General features: G+C 38.5%; 2 protein-coding genes across 3 annotated transcripts in view; one reads left to right on the top strand and one right to left on the bottom strand.

Moving 5' to 3' along the window:
- LOC124545666 (D-altritol 5-dehydrogenase-like) overlaps nt 1-12,903 on the top strand; it is a 122,089-nt gene extending 109,186 nt beyond the window's left edge. The window contains exons 6-7 of the mRNA XM_047124613.1: nt 7,986-8,093; nt 12,768-12,903. Of these exons, the coding sequence (XP_046980569.1) occupies nt 7,986-8,093; nt 12,768-12,903 (244 nt within the window). The remainder of the gene's footprint in view (nt 1-7,985; nt 8,094-12,767) is intronic.
- Nucleotides 12,904-17,476: 4,573 nt separating this feature from the next.
- The window catches only part of LOC124545435 (39S ribosomal protein L44, mitochondrial), a 55,418-nt gene continuing 51,446 nt past the window's right edge, over nt 17,477-21,448 (bottom strand). For both annotated transcript variants that reach the window (XM_047124353.1, XM_047124354.1), the window contains exon 6: nt 17,477-17,745. In XM_047124353.1, the coding sequence (XP_046980309.1) occupies nt 17,552-17,745 (194 nt within the window). In that variant the 3' untranslated portion in view covers nt 17,477-17,551. The remainder of the gene's footprint in view (nt 17,746-21,448) is intronic.

Here is a 21,448-nt window from a genome sequence, read left to right as displayed (position 1 = left end):
ATGAAACACTGTTTTGGCTGACTGGTTGTGGATACAGGCATGGCAGTTCCAGACATTGTGTTCGATGGTAACATCAATGCCAGGCCAATACACTACACCACATTATTGTCTTCATTCTGCACATTCCCCAATGTGTAGTGTGGAGGAGACTGCAGCTTTCAATTTTCTGTCAGCTTACTCAGATGTAATCATACCTCCCTATGATATCTTTGCTACACAGGGATGGGGTGAACAAGAATCATTGCAAATAAAATATTTATATGTGTAGGCCATTTAAAGAACCTACACAACTCACTCACTCACCTCCTCCCTCCAGTGTATACTGGCATGATCAATCTCACTGGAAGTCAATATACATTAATGGTCACCTTTTTTGTACTTTAAACTCTTGGCCTGTCAGGGTAACGAGACTTTTATTCATGGCCAACTTTATCTCATTTACTCCTGGAACTTGTCATTACATAACATATACATCTGATGTTCAATGCACACTTTAGAAATTATTACTACAACTATTTAAAAAAGGTTTTAAGGGTTGCATCAACAGGCACATTTGAATTCAGAGTCTGTAGTTTGATTATTGGAATCTAACTGCTGCTATTGTGGCAGTGTCCAGTGTGTGTGCCTCACCTAATGTATGCTGTGTGCGAACTTGAGTTTGTTAATGCTGTAATTAAGCTGAGTTGTCCATGAGTGTGCTACAATTTCATTTATTTACCCAATGTCAATAAAAGTGTTCGTCTCATTGCTGCAACGTGGTGTGCTGAGGTGGAACAATTGATGCTGTGGTGAGGAGGTTCATCATTTACAGCCCAGGCATTTGTTCTTGTCGTAATCCACATGTTTCAGTGGTTGAACCAGGCTCACGCTGTCAACATCCTGAAGACTCTTGAATGGGTTTCAGGTAAGTCTCCAATGCCTTTATTCATTTCCATACCCTCTCTGTGGAAGAATATCTTGTCAATACCTGAGTCCACTGAGGATATAAACGTTCATTACTGCCCAGCTTTGGCACACATTTTTTATGGGAACACATGGGATTATGGATTTCAAACCTTTACAAAATGTTCGTAACACATTTGCAGTTATTAGTTCACATATGCAGTCTTGGATAACATATTCAGCTTTACATTGCATCATAGCGTATACATTTCATCATTGTTATGATAACCTAAGTACTTGCATTTAAAAACATACTGACACACCGGGTTTGTGTATTTTTTACTCTGTACATATGCATTTTCATATGGCATTTGCGTTTCTTCACATAAATATTGTACAAAAATTTACATAAATAGTGTACAGAAATTATACATACAAGACAGTTAATATTACACACATTTCTTCTGATTTTATGTCATGTAACTTTTTTGAGTTTTTTATCACATTTTGCTCTCAGGCATTACCCTTTTGAAATTTCATTTGTAAACAATCTGCAATCATAGTCTCATCTTGCTTTAATGTTACACAGATTGTCCTTTTTTCAATCTCATTTTCCAGCACTGACAAAGTATTTGCATCCAGCATTATTACTGGATGTGCATGAGCTTTGTGTTCATACATCGCACCTGACACAAGTATCCATCATTACAGATGCTGAGGAAAGACAGACTCATAACATGAAATTGTGATAAGCCTACAAAACTACATTTCGCCACATCTCTGACATGTTTACTAGGATCTGTCTATTGGTCTATAGGAAGTGTTACGGACAGGAACAAGCATTCATTTTTACTCTACCAGTGCAATTCCTCATTCATCACAAGAATTATTGAGTACATCATTTCATGGCTATCTGCTCGTGTTAATCCACTTACTTCATGTTTACTATCAACTGATACATTCCAACAGTACAATATTGTGTTATGCAAGTGTCATCATCAACTGTAAACAGTATACTTCAGTGTTGGTGATTTATACTTTCTTTTGCTACATGATATCACTCTTGTATATTCAGTTGTGCATGAACATGTCTCTAGGAGAATTGTGCCAATGAACATGTGTAAAACAATGTTGAGACAGCTTGTGTTCATGTGCAAATGATCTGTACTAACTGTTGCTTGGCACCCTTCTCAGTCACATGGACTTGTACAGCTTGGTCTGAACCCTTTTGATTTGGTAGCACAAGACCTAAGTTCAACCTATTCATACATCTGGCATACTACAGCTTTTTCATACAGACATTCACACCATCACTTTCAAACATATTTTTATACATATAATTATTTATTTTCAGTGCAACCATTATGCTTTGGTGCCAAACACCTAACTATTGTGTTACCTATTTTACCCAGGATGTGACTCCGCATCATTCATTAGAAGGACACTTAAAACTAAGTGCATAGTTGCCCACTGGCTAGTAATGCATCACACCTTCAAGATTCATATTTTCAATTTCTGTCAGTACACAGTTCATTCTTTATCAAATTTTTTATGAGTTGTAAGAGCGCATGTCTGTAATGTGGTTGTCGTTTTGACTTATTGTTTTGCACCTGGAAAGAAAAGTGTTGTCATAGGTGGTGTTTTATATATCCACTTTCGTACAGCATGTAAATAGCAACTTCTATAAATGTAAATAGCTTGTACAATGTATCATAGAGTGTAGCTAGTTTTCTGTAGATAATGCTTACCTCCACCCATATATTTATTCCTAAGCTTAGTTCTTCGTAACTTCTTGATCTTAGTTTAGTTCTGTAGTGTAGATATTTTATTTGCTTAGTAGTCAACTCATATCATAAAGTTTTCTCTAAGTGTAGATTGTCTGGTGCTTCATTGCTAAGCTATGATCATCATCTGATGGCAATCCACTGGCCTAAGCTATTCTGTGCACATGCACGAAGTAGTCAACCTTAAAGCTAGCTACTGCGTGTGTGCGTTTCTGTCTTCACTCCACTTTGCCACTTTCATGCAGTGCATCTCAATTGCATGAGGATGGCACAAATAAGAATCATTACAAATATTTATTTATATGTGTAGGACATTTAAAAACCTACACATGGGCCTCACCTCCATAGATGGCTGCCTCTCTTACCTTTACCCACTTCAGCAGCTAGGCAAGCAGTTGGTGCTCTGTACTGCAACATGCAATGGCTACTTTGTGTCAAGGAGTGATGTCATCCAGGGAACCACATGTGCTTCATCCCGCAGGTTGACTATAATCCTCTGCCAGGTGACTGGCACAAACAGAACTGTAGTGATGAATAACGTCTGGTGACATAGCAGTAATTGAAAACTCACCTTCTTTCTCTGTACTAGCAGACAACACATCTAGGGCATCTAAAGTAGAAACACACCGGCATGTTGTCTTCTGACATCCAAATGTCTGTTCTTTTGCGGTGCTTTATACTCTGAGGAGGAGTTGGTTGTATGTGAGTTGGTTCAATGTGAGTTGGTCGGATGGTGTGTTGTCATCTAAGACTGCAGCGTAAGTTTGAATTGTTCGAGACCATTCATCACAGCGTATTCTATTGATGCTGGTGACACGGATTTACAAACCACTTCTTCTACATTCTTGTTTACCTCCTGATGCATGGGGTCGACAGTCATGGCTATTATCCCTTGCGTGCTCAGACACACCATTCGAGGGTCACTCGTATTTCTTTCATTTGACTCTTTTATGCTGCATTTTCTTGATGCACTAGCTTTGCTTAATCAGTTTGTCTGTTGATGTAACATCCTTTAGCAGAAGAGACCAGTACACATCTTCTGTGGCTCCATTAATCAAGTGTAAGATTTTTTCAGCTTCTGCCGTATTTAGGTTCAAAATGTGGCATAGGGCTAAAACATTATGTACGTAGACTTTTTCATTTCCCCATGATGCTGGGCCTTTATCTTCAATTGCTCCTCTGCTAAGTGGACTTGCTACTAATTGTCACCAAATGTTTTCTTCAGTTCAGCCTGGAATTTATTATAGCTATCCGCAGTCCCTGATCCCTCTTAATGTCCCACTGTAGATGATTGCAGAGATCCCCCTTCAGTTTACATATAAACACCTTTTATGTTTCCCAACTGAAGCACCCAGCATATCCACTTAACTACATCATGTCATAATCAGAAACAAGTCTGAATCTAAAAGCAGTGTCATCAAAGAAATACAGCACTAATCACTGAGAGCATGTCTAACGCTTTGGATGACAAAGTGGTGAAGTATGTGTATAAACTCCCACTTCTTTAATGATACGACTTGCTTGAGATTGTCAACCAACTTTCCTTGTTGGTTAGCTTGCTGCTACATCATACTTTTCTCTTCTTCTCCAAAGTATATTTGCTAGGACCAGGAATTTCTCAAGACTCTTTCTACTTACAAAATAAGCAGACGTACGCAGATTCTTTTTTCACTTAACGACATATATTTGAACATCAAACTTTTACAAATCTCAGTCTCCACATAAACAAATACTGTCAAGTAAGTCTCTTCACGTCTCCAAAGCGTAGAAACAAAGTACATTTATATATAAGATAAGGTTGGCTTAATAACCGTGTCCTTTTTCAATATCAATCTGAATACACGTCTTGTCCTTTCCAAGCCCAAAACGAGCATTAATTAAAAGTCTCTTTCCAACTCCATTGTTCTTTTGTCACTACGATCATCAAACTTACAGAACAGCACTGAATAAATAAACATTCCTTGTTCTTTCACTACGACTTCCATGGCGCGACTGGCGAACACTTGTCGGTGCCGTTCAACCATCGCGTGTACAGTTGCCTCATGATAAAACTTCAAACCTACACACACACAGACATGTGATGCGCAGTAAATAAGCTCTGTCCCACTTATATTTAAAATATCATGTGTTCAAGACGGTAGAAGGCCGAATGGTTCTAGAATTTATGCGGAAATTCTTAAAGAAATACACATGTTTATTATGAGCACCAATGTACTGCCAAAATGGAACTTACTTCCAGAATGCTGGTATTTAAACATACTTTGAATATTCCACATTATGCAAACATAAAATGTTTCAAAAACCTACGAGAACGGATAAATATTACATAACAAATAGTCGCAGATGGTTGGGTTTGAACTGGTGACCTGTAGCACACCAACCAGAGATGGTAACCACTACATGACACCGTGTGCACCACAGCTATATGTAATAGTATTCTCTGATGTCGCACCACAGCAACAGTAGCAAGGAATTAATGTGGCTACTAAGCACATTAAAACTGTCAGAGAAATAAACTCATCGGAAAAATAAAATCCCTCTTTTCTGTGCAGTGTATCTAAACACATCAGCTTCCTCTTATCTCTTTTTGAGCACCAGGCCCAGATCTATAGGAGGGGTGGGGGATGGGGGTGGGGAGCATATCGAGGTATCTGCTGTGGGTGGCATTTTTAGGAGGTTGCCAAAATCATATGATTTTGAAATGCATCCCTCCTGGTTTTTGGACATTTCTGAACACATTCTAAATTGATTTCTGAACAAATCATCAGTTGATTTTTGAATGCATGCATAGTGTACGTAATATCTCTGCCAGGTGGCGGTCACATCAAGAAATAAAAAAACTTTCCTGCAGGCAAAAGGGGATGGGATTATACAAAATTTTTGGCAGATCGCTACACTAGAAAAAGCCAGTTGTGCTTAATAGCGTGGAAAACGCGTTGTACGAACATGCACGTAATAATGCCTAACCAAAGAATAAATGCAGGATAACTGAACTGGTGATTTTGGCAGGGTTACCGAAGTTAACCGGAGAATAAGTTTTGACAATGACTGTTATAGTTACAGAATTGTTTGTTGAAATGAGGAACGAGAAGAAATGAGGCATCACACATATTATATGGAAGAATATATCAATTCCAAATTTAAATAAAAATTTCGTACTACTGCTAGTTTTCAATCTCATGCCTGAGAAACTGGAGCATATGAATGGAATGTGAATCTATTTCCTAACAAAACTTTTTGCTCACAATAGGTCTATTAGGCATTTGATATTGGTACTTCATGAGTTATATTCTGTTGTGTAATTTATGTAAATGAGGTAGATAAAAATGACCATTTGGGCCAAAACAGTCTCGCTTATTTGGCATGTGTTACAGTTGCTGCAATATTAGAAAGGCCATTTCGTTTTATCTAGCAAACAATGACAAAATAGATGTAATTGTGAGAAACCACACCAGTCTTGGGTACTATTCGTATTAACAGCTTTTTCAGTACTAGACAATGACATTTTGATTTTTCATGCATCAAAACGTTTGATGAACTTTGATGAGGTACTAGATTCTTTTGCGTAAAGGAAATAAAATGCTAGGGCCTAAGGATTGAAGAAAAGTGTGCTATCTTGCTTGTTTCTTGTCTTTACTGGTTTTATGTTTCCTATATTTAATTTTAAATCACATAAAAGAGAAAGTTATTAGCTAGTAGGCAATAGAGAGCAAATTTTCTGGAGAGTTCTTATTCTCTCGGCCACAAATAATCCCACCTAGTATTGTTAGTTTTTTAAAGAGGGGTAAGATGTCAAACCGATCTACTGGGAGCAAGAGAGACACCACAGGACGTTTGAATTTCCACTATTCTCAATTTGGTTTGATGGTTTCCATTACAAAACATACATGTTTGAATTCCACAGAGCGAAATACGTTGAGGTACGGTAGAAGAATGCTGTGTGAAGGGGTGTGGTGCTGCACTTTGGCACATGTATCATATAATATGTGTCATATTTTCTCGAACATATATGCTTGATACATAAAACTCTTCAGAAAGATGTGTGCTACAAAATGAACATATTTTTGAAAAATTATTTTTTTTTATTTTTGGCATCCTATCTAAAACACTCAGGGGGAGGGGGGGGGGAGGGGGGAGGGGGAGGGGGGGTCTGGAGTCCACTGATCATGATTCCAGCACTATTGACCAGGTGTAATCTATATTTCCTGTGATAGCTGAATCTGTTACAGATCTCTTCTTATTTATTTCTGCATCACATTTATTGCCATACTATTTTATTCAAGAGCTTTTCGACTGTCGCCTAGACCTCTCCAAACCTAATAAGTTTGGTTTCAGGTTGTTTGATAAATCTTAGAGGTTGTTACATGGATATCCTTCCATATGAATCACTTAGTGGTACTGTCTTATCTTCGAGGAAATGGGCTCATGTCCTAAGCTCTCTGAGAGGCAATGGTCACTGAGGTGTCAGTGTCTTTCATGTTACCAGAGCATGGCAAATGCTTGGTGAACATCACAAATGCTTCCATTCTCTTCAGTTTCAAGCCTCATTATTTGTTTTTGCCAAACAGTTGACTCAAAATGTTGGTGGACTGAGGCAACTGCATGTCAGGCTCCTTAGTGTTCTAGGAACTTCAGCTGCCATAGCAGCATCTTTTCACTCATTTATTTCACACAGATGTGAATATTTGTGAGTGCCATATTGCGAACTTTTGATTTGTAGCAGTCATAGTTTAAAGAAATCAGAATGATTTTAACAGGTAATTTAACCAAACAAGGTATGCTTCTGCAAAAAATTTTAATTCTTCTGTGATCCTGTATTTGTGTTTGTCTGGATTCTTAACAGCAGCTCAGTTGAGGATGTGCTTTGGTTTACATCACTATATAATGATTTACTGATTATATTGAAAGAATCAGCAACCAGTTGCATAAAAGAAATTTAATTTCTTAACCAGTTACACTCCCTTAATGCCCTTCTTCAGAAGGTTATAACTAGCACATTATTTGCTAGTGACAACAATAAAATGCATGCAGCATATTGCTGTGGTCATGTGGTTCATAGTGCAGGCACTATGCACCACATGACGACAGCTATGAATCACATGAGCACATGCGACAGTTATAACTTTCTGAAGATGGGGAGTAACTGCTTGAAACTGGTTAAGAAGTTAAATTCCTTTTATGCAACTGGTTACTGATTATTTTGATATATACCACTACAATTGCTGAAGATGCACAAATGCTAGATTTACTGATTGTAATCATGTTGAATGTAAATTAATAAAATCCAAAATAATTTCTGACTGTGATTAATTTTTGCAGCCTGTCACCATTTAATATTTTCACAAATGAGATAAAAGTCACTGGTTCCCTTATCAATCCTTATGCCTTTGGGAAGGCTCTAACTTGGGCTTCAGTGTTGGGGCACAGGTAAGAATAGCAAAATTTGTGTTAGTGATACTAGTCTGAAATGAAAGACTTTAGTCAATTGAAACCTAATCAGATATGTCAACTGTAACCTAATCAGATACCCTGAACACAAAGAGAAAAACATTTGAAAATATCCCAGTTCCATGGGAAACTGTAACAGTAACGTTCTTAAATTATCTGCATACTTGTTTTAAATTGAAATAAGGGTTTCTTATTGGTACAGTTCTCAAACATTGGGTAACCATATGTGACAAGCTTCCAATTTTGCCTTTGTTAAGAAAAATGCGAAATAACCAAACAAAGAGTTTCATCTGTTTTGTAAAAAGCATTATAATAAATAAATTTAAAATGTCAGTTGCACTTTTTGATCTCTTAATTCAAAGAAACTGTCTGCTTCCATATATTCACAGCACTGTAAAATGAACCCAATTACACTGTTAGTATTGTTGCACCTTCATTTCAGTAACATCACTGAAAAGCAGACTTAATTTAACTTTGTTTACAAATAATGTAATTCTGATAACAGAACACAGCAATGTAGACTAGCCATTATCAGACGAACAGATACTGAGAGCAGAAAAACAACCAAAATTGTGTACTTTTCTTATTAAGTAGAATATAGTCGACTTTCGAAACAATGGTCTTACCAACTGAGTCATCTGAAAATACCTCACACCTTTCTGAAAGCACTTTCCTACCAATTAGGCAATTTGAGTCTGTGTGACATTCGAATTCAGAGTTATAAGGCAGGATGGTTTCTTCATCATGGCCATGGCCGACCACCTGTCCAGTGCTCATAAAAGTGTACTTACATATCCTGTGTGTATGTATATCTTGAGCTATTTATTTTCATTGTATTATGATGATAAAAACCATAACATTTAGAGATGACCTTTAGATGAATAAGTAAATCAAGTTTCAAGGGAGGAACAAGATTTGGATGTAATGTCTCGTCGGTGACATGACCATTAGAGATAGAACACAAGTTCTGTTAGGACAAGGATTATTTATTTATTGCTGTATTTATTCAGTTTATTGACTTATTTTCCACACAGACGAATGCTGAAGATTTGATTCATAGATCAAATAACTAATGAAGAGGTACTGAACTGAATTAGGGACATAAGAGTGTTATGGCACAACTCAACTAAAAGAAGGGATTGGTGATTCTGAGGCATTGAGGCATCAAATAATAGGAGGGGTAAGGGGGGAGGGGAGGGGGGAGGAGAGAGATAGGGGGGGGGGGGGGAGAAGGGAGGGAGTTAAAATTGTAGAGGGAGACCAAGACCTGACTATAGTAAACAAGTTCAAATCAATGTGGGTTGCAGCAGTTATGCAGAGATAAAGAGGCTCACACAGGATAAACTGGCATGGGGACCTTTATCAACAAATTTTTGACTGGAGACAACAACTTTCTACACAGTGTGTTTGGAAACTTTCCATCATAAAAGTTATTTCATTGTGTCACTCAGTTTATAAGCACATTTAGCACAAAATGAACACACTATGAATAGAAAGCCAACCTATAGATACCCATCATCAGCCCACTGGTTGATGAGTGTCTTGGAAGACTCTTCAGGTTTACTTCCTGTACTACTAGCAATGACTGCACCTATTGCTTGTACAAACCATGCCTACTGCCACCAGTATATTCCATCACGTTGGTAGAATTCTTGCATGGTTTTTATAATATAATATATTCTGCATATCACATGCTCTATTCTACTTGAATTTTCTAAGCAAATGAAACTGCAACAGCACTTTTAAATTACTACGTTGCAATCCATTGCTTAAAATTTATATGAACATTCGAGTCTAACTCTTATGCTGCCTCTAGTAGCTGAAACCTCAGTGATCCTAGGAGTCGTCATGATGATGTGGATGATGCAAGTTAAGGTGACACTACTTCAATTATTAGGCCATGCATTGCTGCTGCAAGTAGAGCACTTCATTAATTCAACCATTACTTGTATCACTCAGAGTTTTGCTTTCAGACACTTATATTGTGTTATAAATGATATGTAAAATGAAAGAACAACTCAAACAGTTTTACCAAGAATCTTATAAATGTTCAGTGTGAGCACCGTTTGTCACGTGGCACACATCAAGTCTATAGCCGAATTCTTCTCAAATGTTGACAAGTGTGTCTTCAGTGATTGTAGCAACAGCTGCTTCAATCCAGTTTCTTAATTCAGGGAGGTCTGCTGGTAGCAGAGGCATGTACACACGATCCTTGATGAAGCCTAAAAGGAAAAAATCATATGGCATTAGGTTGGGTGAACGTGGAGGCCATGCAAAGCAAGCCCTGTCATTGGGCCCCTTGCGGCCTATCCAGTGCTTGGGTACAGTGAATTTCCACCAATTACGGATTGCGCCGGAAACATTGTGCGCTGTGCATGTGCACTGGTGCCAAACACAACTGTTTGAGTTGCTCTTTCATTTGACATATCATTTATAACAGTGAGTTTAATGTAATAAATATTATAAAGTGTTAAAACCCCAATATTCATTTACAAACACCCTGTATTTCCCTTATGCTTACAGAAGTTTTCACTGTACAACTGACAGGAGACTTAATCTGGCAGGCTATTCACAATTTTCCACAATTCTGAGTCTTTAGCTATAAAATTTAATCAGTAACCTTGTTCTGTCTTTGGTCTGTGTGGCTTGTGCAATTGACACTGCAATAAAATATGCTATGGGAAACCAAAAATACTGAATTCACATGCTACTTCCTTCAGCATTGTGTTCCAGATATGTGTTGAGGATAAGGGCTGTGGCAAGTCAGTAGATGAACCATGCCTCGATTATGTGAGACATGTTATAGTTTTATCCTTTCCTGGATATTTGGGAAATTTTGGTACACCTGTTGACCATTATGAGATGAGTCCTTGTCACTCTACCAGTTGCTAACACCTTAGCTGGATTTCATTATAAATTCCATTAGTGGTTAACTTCTGGACCTCCTTCAGCTTACCCAGCTATTATGTGGCAATGAGATACCTGGTGGTAATGTCTATTGGCTAAAATTATAAGCAGTGACTCAAGTGGAGTAGTAAGAATTTCTACATTACACTTATGACCACACCCATCTGTACACTTTACAAGCACTGCACAGTTGGTTTGACCATGAAGTTTCTGCGATGCTGGTGATGGCCACAAATATGGCACCCTGAAAGGATAAGAATGGAGAAGAAAATTGCTATGTTCTTTTCAAAGAAACAATTTATGTTAATCAGTTACAGAAAGCCTAAGTGTGGATTGCCACTCCTCCCATGCCACAAATACTGCTACATCTCACTCGCTTAAAAGACGCAGTCACATACAACATGTCTCCTGCATCATTACAATGTGCCTCTACTACAAGATGTAAGATTCAATTGGTACCAGATGTCAGAGTGGAAGACAATACTCAGTATGTCAACAGTTTTCTGTAAAGCTACACGTGACCATGGTCACTGCTCAGGTTTCTAAGCTGTGGTCTCGTTGATGCTACAAGTTCCCTAGTACTGTGAACTCTGGGAATGCTTCAAAAGGCACCACTGGTTATTATAGGAAGTATTGTGTTACTTGGAGATTTTTCAAGATAATTTGCACACCAATAGCGTAAACAGCTATTGAGGTGACGCAGTCGTTACTGGTTAACTACTGCAGTCCCATCAGCAGCATTCCACCATTATCCATGACCAGTTTCATTCTGAGCCTCAGGCCACAATGCTCACATGCTGTTTTGTGACGTTTACGACTGATATTGTTCAATGTTAGCAACTTTTCCTTCATCTTCTTTTAAGAAAGTTTTTTAAATAATGTCTTTACAATACTTGCCATTGATTTTAAGTCTTTATGTTTTCCACAAGAAATTATTCATACCTTTTGGAAAAGAATGGGAGGATAGTTGCAGCTTGTGGAGACATTGGGAAGGCATACTGGAAAAGGGGCTCCTTTTTTCTGCAAGTAGAGCATCCGTAAGTGGAAAGATTGCATGGGAAGTACTTTCTCACCTGGAATAGGCAGTAGCTGTTGAAGCGCAGGTATTTATGATGATTGGCAAGTTTGATGTGAACAGACGTACTCGTGAGGTCATTAGTGAGGCTTAGGTAAATATCCAATCAGGTAGCTTGCTGATGTAAGTAACATCACATGAACTGAATAGGGGGAGGCACTAACGTCCTAATGGAATGAGGGTACGTATAGGATATAAACATCAGTGAATCTGAAACGGGTGAGGCACAGGATTGTGCCATTCAGTGTCTATGTCAGAGCCATACCTGTAATGTGTGTGGAAATTGTTGTGGTTATTAGCAAGGAAGTTGTGAGTTTCAATAAGACAGGTACTGGAAAAGTAGTGGAATGACAGTGGGCACAGGAAATGTTGGCGAGGAGATTGTGGCATTGACAGTGGTTAGCAGAGCACTTAGTGGCTAGTTTATGAAGCAAACAGAGAGGGCAGTAGATCTTAAAACAAAGATGGAAATATTCAAATTTCATAAACTGTCCATTTATCACTATTTCTCTTCAAAAGTAAAACACATTCACAGTATTAGAACTATGTCAGATTGTCAGTGCTTCCTCAAGCAATCATTGTTTTTTTTTTTTTTTAAACATAAACCTACTGTTATGCAGCAATTCAAAAAAGTATGTTATAGTAATAAGCTATTACTGTTTCAATTACAGGTATCTTGATTTCAACAAATTGGGTGTTGTCTCATACCCATTAAAAGAGTACCAAGAAGCTCTTGAGACAGCAAAGAGTGATGATGCAGCAAAAGTAGTCTTTGAGTTTGATGTTTCTGATGTACCGACTCCATAAATGCCTAAAGTAAAGGCAAACAATCTCACAGTAATGACTCACATATCAACCATTTATACAGCTTTTGTTTAGGCTAAAACTACATACTAAAGCTACAATACTTAGATGATTTTAATAGAGGATTATAGTTTTTATGAAAACCAAAAGTCCTATGTGGAATGTAATTTATGGAAGGTAACAATTTACTGATGTTTAAGGTCACACACACACACACACACACACACACACACACAGAGAGAGAGGCAGAGAGAGAGAGAGAGAGAGAGAGAGAGAGAGAGAGAGAGAGAGAGAGAGAGAGAGAAAGAGAGAGAGAGGAGATATACACTGCCTGAAAGGAGATATACACTGCCTGACAAAAGAAGTGAAGGATCCAGAAGAGGAGAAGAGGACATGAAATGAAAATTCATGGGTTAAGAGGATATGTGATGTTATTACAAAGATTACAAAAGCAAGCCATTTAAAATGAACTTGGCAGTATGAGCCCACTATCAATATGAAATTGCACCCCTTCTGTCCTGGATGCATGCACTGATCCAGTTGGGAGCGTTGTCAAAGCCATTGAATCCTTTCCTCAGGTCAGCTGGTCTAAAACAGTAGTACTTTGTTCTTGATGATGCTGACATCCAAGTTGCTCCTACATGTTCTAACTGGAACAGATCTGGGAATCTTGCTGTCCACAGGGGTACTTCACCATCACACATACAGCTCATAGATACACACACAGTGTGTAGATGAGCATTCTCTTGGTGACAAATAGTACAATGACACTGTTGCATGAGCAGTAAGACATGAGGACACAGGATGTTCTTGCTGTACCATTGTGCCATCACAGTTCCCTCACTCACTAACAGCTGTGTACTAATATCATACTCCAAGGCTCCCCACAGCAGGATCCCATGAGTAATACCATTGTGCCTCTGCAAAACATTGGAAGAATGGAACCATTCCCCAGGTCTGTGCCATTCTCACCAAAGACGGTCATTTGGGACAGCACAGAACCATGATTCATTGCTTAACGCAATGTGATGTCATTCTTCAGCATTTTATGCTTCCTGGTCACGACACCACTCCAAACGCAGCTATTCATTTTGTGGTGTTAAGGGGACCACACCCTGACTATCTAACCCATGTTAATTTAGGCAATTATTTGACCCATTTCTGAAAAAAACTATTTGATGCAGGGCCTTAATATTTTTACTGTATGTTACATGATGCTAATAGAGTCAACTGTACTAAAATCTACTTTAACCATTTTATAGATTTTAAGAAACACTTTTTTAAATTCATTAACAAAAAATATTAAGTTTTTCTCTCTGAAAATTTCATTCATTTATCTATGATATTTTCTGATATAATGGGGCATATGTACTGAAAATTTTAGTTTGTGGGAAATTGGCTTTAAAGGAAAAACTTTTGAAATTTGTTACTTACAGTTAATTAAAACTGTCCTGATGCATATGATGGCCCTTCTTTGGCCTCTAGCAGGTTTTCCAGCTTCTTTTTCACCTTCCTGGATGTCTGTCTTTCTTTCTTAGCCATATTAGTTGCAGACCTGTCTGCATCAGCTATCCTGATTTTATCGCAATGTTGCAGCCCAGTGAACATATTTTCACCAGGATTAATTCCCAGCTTTTTCAGTACCCAACACTTTCCAATAATATCACAACTGAATGTAATAACTGCATCATGAACTCCTAGTTTCATTGTATGCATGCCTACAAATACAGTTTTAGGAAGGCGGTTCCAAATTATGCTGTTGAAACATTCGTTTGGGTTCTGTGTCTGCCCATGCGGACATTTCCTTAGAAGGTCAGGATGAGCCAAGTCTCTGAAAATAGGTTTAACTGCTGTAGTAACAGCAGCAGGAAGAGAATGCTGGTGAGAATAAGATTCCCCAGTTGCCTGAGCCCTATTGTATTTGCACCATGAATTTTCTCCTGATGGACACAATCCATGACATGGCTTATCATTAGTGCAGGACTTACGGAAGAATGGCCCAAACATCTCTCTTCATCGCAATCACACTTGAACAAAACTAACTGCGTGTTTGAAAGTGTGTTGTTTACAAACAGCAGAAACAAAAGAATACTGACCATTGCATTCCAAGGGTAGCCAACATACTTGGGAGTTAAAAAACAAACTCTAAAGTGCAATGTAGGGGATATAAAGCTCTAAAATATATGCAGAAAAGTGGATGACAGAAAAGTGGGCGTGGCACATAAACACACGTGGTAGGAAAATGCTCTTTAAATGCTTGAAAAAAATTTTTTTTCAGCAAAATCCTTTTCAGAGTACTTAAATAAAACCTTAATCTATTGAAATATGATGAAAACCGAAAATAGACTTTTTTCGACCTGAACCATAGTGTGGTCCTCTGAACTCCTAACTTAGGCATGGGATGATAATTCCCTAGTGGCAGCTACTGTTCTCAAATCAATGGTGCAGGATGACACAGAATGTTGCATGGGATCAACTACTTGTTCATAGATGGCATGTGCAGATGTGAAGGATTTACGTCATACTTGGTGCACCACACATCTATCCTCCCTCATGGGAGGTCAGACGTGGTTGACTGGAATAATGAAACAGTCTACCCTCACATTCTCATGAAGTCCAACAGCTGGCCACCATCACATCCGAATGCCTCACAAAACTGGATATTGCAAGATTTGACCAGTTGGCCAAATGGAGATCCAAATTGGGTTAACTTTCAAGCTCTGTTAGGTGTTGATAACACCTGTCCACATTGCTCCAGATGCTCAACACCATCCCCCCCATTCGCCTTACCTGGTTCTCCTCAAACTGACACGCCACCTTCCGCAATGTTGATCTCCACCTCGAAGGATGGTTACACCAGTAGCTCCATTCCTAAACCTACTGCCATCCATTCCATACAGAGAAGTCCATTCCATGCAGTCTAGCCACCCCTGGTTGTCACATCTGCAGTGACGAGCAGTCCTCTCCACATATACCAAGGGTCTGTCTCACTGAGGCCTTCACAGACTGAAATTGTCTACTCAGCCTTGTACACAAACAGATATCTTATCCCTTGTGCCTTCAGTTACCAACCATCTCCTCATCTACCCACCATCCAGCCACAAAGGTGCACTCCCTTCGTGACTCAGTACCAACTAGGACTGGAGCAACTGAATCACATTCTCTACCAGGGTTTAGAATGTCTCTTGCCTTGCCCTGAAATGAGGAATATCATACCTACTATTCTTCCTGCCCCTCCCACAGAGGTATTATGCTGCCCACTGAACTTACACAATATCTATGTCCATCACTACTTTACCCCTGACCCAAATCTTTGCCTCATGGCTCATGCCCCTGCAACAGACCTACATGCAAGACCTGTCTTATACATTCTCCCACCATCACCTACTCCAGTCCAGTCAAAGGCATTTCCTATCCCATCAATGGCAGGACTATCTGTGAAAACAGTCACGTGATCTACAACCTAAGTGCAAACACTGTGCTGCTGTGCATGATAACTAACAAGCTGTTTGTTCACATGAATGGCCACTGGCAAACTGTAACCAAGAGACAGTGGACCCATGCAGTTGCTGAACATGCTGCCCAACACAATGTGCTTCTCTACAATGACTGCTTCACAGCATGCACCATCTGAATCCATCCTATCAATGCCAGCTTTTCTGAACTGCACAGCTGGGAACTCCTCCCTCCCCACAATATATTCTTCGCTCCTGTAACCCCTGTCCTCAACCCTCACTAATACCTGTCCTCAACTTACCCATCGCCTTCCCTGCTCCCACTCCAGCACAATGCAGGTTTCTTTGCACACCAACTCACCCATTAATCCTTTTCCAGTTCTCTACTTTTCTGCCCCCCCCCCCCAAACCTCCTGACTGTACCTAGCAGCCCTTACCTGTCCCCACTATGACTCTGCAACCCCCCCCCCCCCACCCCCACCCCACCCACAAACACACACACATCCCTGCCCCACACCGCCTACTTATCCCTACCACCAGATTTCTACTCCCATCAGGCACAGTTATGACTCAGTTTGCCCACAGCGGCCAGAGGCAGTGGTCATGAGTTTTTCATTGTGCCTGTTAGTGACTTAATGTCTCCTTTATATGGTGAGTTCCAATCTATCCTTTTCATAATATTAAAATTAAGAAATGATGTCTTGCTGACATAGAGTTCGTTAGAGATGGAGCCCAAACTTGCATTGTATAAAGGAAGAGGAAGTAAATCAGCTCTGCACTCAAAAGAAACACCCAATCATTTGACTTAGGAATTTAGGGCAGCCACAAAAGCCTAAATCATGTATCCTTTTCCTCCTGAATGTGAATCAATTGCTTTAATCACTACACCACCTCACTTGATTTTATAATCAAACATTAGACCATATGAATAAAGGAAACTGAAGGATGCCACCTTTTATGACATGAGAATGAAAGGTGTCATGTGCTTGTGTAAACTTTAGATGAAAATTCCACTTCTAATAATTACAGTTATGCAAATAATGTAGATGTATATAGGGTTTAAGGAATCTGCTGGATGACAGCTATCACATGTCAAATGTTAATCTAATCTACAGTAGCAATTTTATTTGAGATCAAAAATTTTAATAAAACTTTATACACATACAGTTCTAAATTTTTGGATGAGCAATACAAAGTTAACAGTTTACTATATTTTGTGGATGTTTCACACCCCAGTCTTCCAGACTGGCATTAGAGTTTGCTTTGTACATTTCTACATCAGGATTTATTTTGTACGAGAATGGCTTCATGTTTTCTGTGACAGAGAATAATCGTTTCAGTGCATCCAGTGCAGCCTGCTCAACTGCTGTATCTACTGATTCTCCAAATCCTGTAATGAAATGAAACTGGCATCAGGAAGTTACCTGTACTAACATACATTTAGTTACACTAATATAACAAATGGAAAACTCCAACAAAATGCCATTATTATGGCACTAAATCAACATTTGTCTCCCATATGGCTGACGAGTGGGCCATCAGACCTGTTAATCACAGATTTTGAAGAGTCTTAGTTATGTTGTAAAATGGCCTGTCCTGACTACCTGGATAGCAGCTTTTCAAGTGATAAACTTTAGTTTTTGAGAAAACTGATGTTGAAGTTTTGTGTGTACCTTCCATACCCATAACACTAGACCGATTTCGACTTACTATCCCTTGCTGTGCTAGAGCAAACTTCCGGATGGTATTTGTCACATGACCACCACTCACATTTAATGAAAGCTGCTGCCTTGCAGGCATATGTATTTCCTAGAAATGATGCCACAGACACAATTCAAAGAGATTGTTCTATCATTGATCAACTTTGATTTGAATCGTGCATGTTTCATCATTCCTGTGAAAGTAGGTGCACTAAACTGATGCAGAACTAAAGAATGTATTTTTATGGAATCTTCTTTTTACGTGATTTTTCTATTGGTCTTCAGCAAACAGGGAACATTGTGATTTTTTTTTTAAGATTTAACCAGCCTGTAAAAATAAACATTGCAAAGCTGGCAAAGTGGAGTACATTTGAGTGGGGTAATTTTTATGGTGCAAGTGGATGCATCTTTTTCTTCTACTAAGATTTGATCATAAAGTGACAAATCAGTCCACCCTCCGCAGGAATCAATAATGTAAAAAGAATTTTTCATGTATCACATACAGAAAAACAACAGATTTTAAAAACCCGCTGTACAGCGTTTTCATGAACTCACCTGATTTTGTGCAAGTTACAATTACATTTTTTAAATTTACGAGTCAACTCTTTTTTTTAACAATCAGACCAAATTTCCGGGACAGTTCTTGCTTACATTTAAAAAAAGTTGGGGAATATCTTTCCTGATGCAGTTATAGTATACTGTACTGTGAAGGAATGACTAATCCTGTTCAGATCTTTTTTCTTGCACAGGGATGGTTTTTGCTCCATATCCCACTAAGGATCTACCGTGCGTTGATGGGTCCGGCAACCAGTTTGATCGGTATTAATTAGATAATTGAGGTCAAAGATAGGGATGTTCTGTACACTGAAATTGGAAAAAAAAACTTTTGCAAACAGGATTTTAACATCTGCTGCCAGTGCGGTAGCCGTGAACCTTAGCCGGTGCACTGCACACACTAGCTCGAAATAGGTCTAACATTACGGGTATAGGAGGTATGCATAAAATTTTAACATCATTTTTCTTGGGAACTAGAGGCCATTGCCTGAATAGCTGCTAGCCAATACTCTGGACAAGGCCCTCTCACAGCATAATCAAGACTCATCAATATCCATGGTTAACAGGTCTTGATGGTTCCCTTGTAAGAGTAATTGAGAAATGGATGCCCGCAACATGTTAACAGTTTACAAAACAACAGTGTTTTGACTGGAGGATGTACAATGAATGTTAAAGAAAGCAAAACAAGGATAACGGAATTCAATCAAATTAAACCAGGTGATGCTGCGGGAATTAAACTAGCAAATGAGACATAAAAGTAATTGATAAGTTCTGCTATTTGGATAATCATCTCTTAAACTTTTTATTTTGTTTTGTTAGACAGAACTCTTTGCATATCTTCATACTTACCACTCTGTCCCACTGTCCCACCCTCAATTCCTTCCTACATGTGCAATGTAACCATTGCTTCAAAGTAAGTTTTTGTTTCTCTCTTTCTCTTGTTGTAATTTTATTCTTTTAACCTTTCTTTCGACATTAATTTCTTTTGTTTTGACGTTTTTATACTGCTACCTGTCCTTGTCTTATCTGCAATTCCATTCCTAGTATCTTTCTCTCTTCTCTCTGAGTTGCTGAATTGTCAACTATTCCCTCTTCCTTCCGTCTTCATAAGTTTTTAAATCACCTCTGTATTTTATTGTTCGTTTTCCTCTCGGCCATTCATATTGTATGAACCTCGCCTTGTGTCATTTTCTCACTTAATCTATGACGAGTCCTATTTCCATCACTGATTTCTTCTCTCCTGTTGGATGAAGGGGTCATTTACTCCAGAATCGTCATTTTCATCTTTTTTTAAACTTTCAAGGGAATAATGCTTCTTGCTTTTCGAAGAAAATATCTTCACATTTTCTACTCTGAATATCTTAAGAAAATGCTCTGCAACATAAAATTCTGTCATTTTCTTGTAATATAATTTTGACAGTGTATCCACTTACAGTATTATAACACTGCTTTTACATTTCTAGAATTAATGTATTCCCACTGTTTACAACCTTATTTCACTTCTGTCAAATTTCCTGTGTTCTCAATGTAAATTTGTATCCTTTTCAGCATTAACATATTTATAATTTTCCTGCAATTTATGCTTTATGAAACAACATTTATGGAGAAAACTAATGCAACTGACATAAAATGATGTTGACTTGGAATTGGCCTTCTTCAAGCATTACGCAGTTAACTTTCTTGAGTCCTGAGCATTGTGCTCATTAGATCTGAACCAGTAAAAGTCCATACAATTCATGGTATTAAGCTTTGTCTCCTGCTTCTGCCAAACTCTACTTGGCTTGGTAGCTGACAGAAGCAATTGTTTCTGCAGAAATGAGAAGTATGACTCCAAATGAACATTCACTTCTTTCTTCAGATGAACATTCACTTCTTTCTTGTGTCTACCAACCTTAGGTTTCATTGATGTGTGCTATACAAAAAGTAGTATTCTGTTATAATTGTAGCCATATTGTTTTAGTGTTGTATTTGCTGTGTGATTATGATCATGTGCAGAGGACATCAACATTCAACTTTTAATTAATAGTATAGTTTTGTTTGTTGTTTGTATACGCATTGGACACAGTGTCATCTGCTAGCTGAGGTTGACTACATTACCTGCACCAACAAAGCTGTCACCAGAAACTGAGGTGAACTGCTTTCAATCAACACAGCTTCTCCTGTCAACCACCATACCAAGAGTTAATGTGTGGACTGAGTGGCATCTTCTGTAGCCTCGCATGTATGATCGAAATGTCTTCTTGTGAGCTGTTCAATTCAAGTAGAAGTTTAGTCTTTTTTGTCATTGTTTTAAAATGGAAAATATTGCAGAAAGAGATAGGAAAATCCATTCAACGGAAGAGAATGTAGAAATTCCTGAAAGAGTTGTAGTTTATTGCTGAACATGTGTTGCATTAACAAAGAGTTTAAAGATACCTGTAATTTTGCTGAACAGCATCATAAAAACAGCGACTATGTTTGGAAAGTGCAAGTGGACCAAATTTTAAAAAAAGATTAAATATATGTTATTCTAAAGGAATTACGAAGAACTGCATTCAGACAACACAAACTTATAACATTCCCTTGCCCATGTACAGAGACTATGTGTGTAAAGCAGACATAGCTCTGTTGTACCAGCTTTGTTATGGTAAAGTGTGCACTTGTTCAGACAACAATGGTTTTATTGTACATTCTACATCCCATCTATAGCAGAGCACTAAACTGGTGATCTATGACACTATGTTCATGTTCATTCCAGGACACCTACAGTTATCGCACAGCTACAATGCACAAATGAACACAGGTGCTCCTGATACCTACATGGCATCAACTAGGAAGTCATGCACAAGTCCTAAGCTA

The sequence above is a fragment of the Schistocerca americana genome, chromosome 8 (genome assembly GCF_021461395.2).
Source record: "Schistocerca americana isolate TAMUIC-IGC-003095 chromosome 8, iqSchAmer2.1, whole genome shotgun sequence".
Taxonomy (NCBI): domain Eukaryota; kingdom Metazoa; phylum Arthropoda; class Insecta; order Orthoptera; family Acrididae; genus Schistocerca; species Schistocerca americana.
Note: the sequence above shows the minus strand (reverse complement) of the source record. Positions and strands in the feature narration are given on the sequence as shown.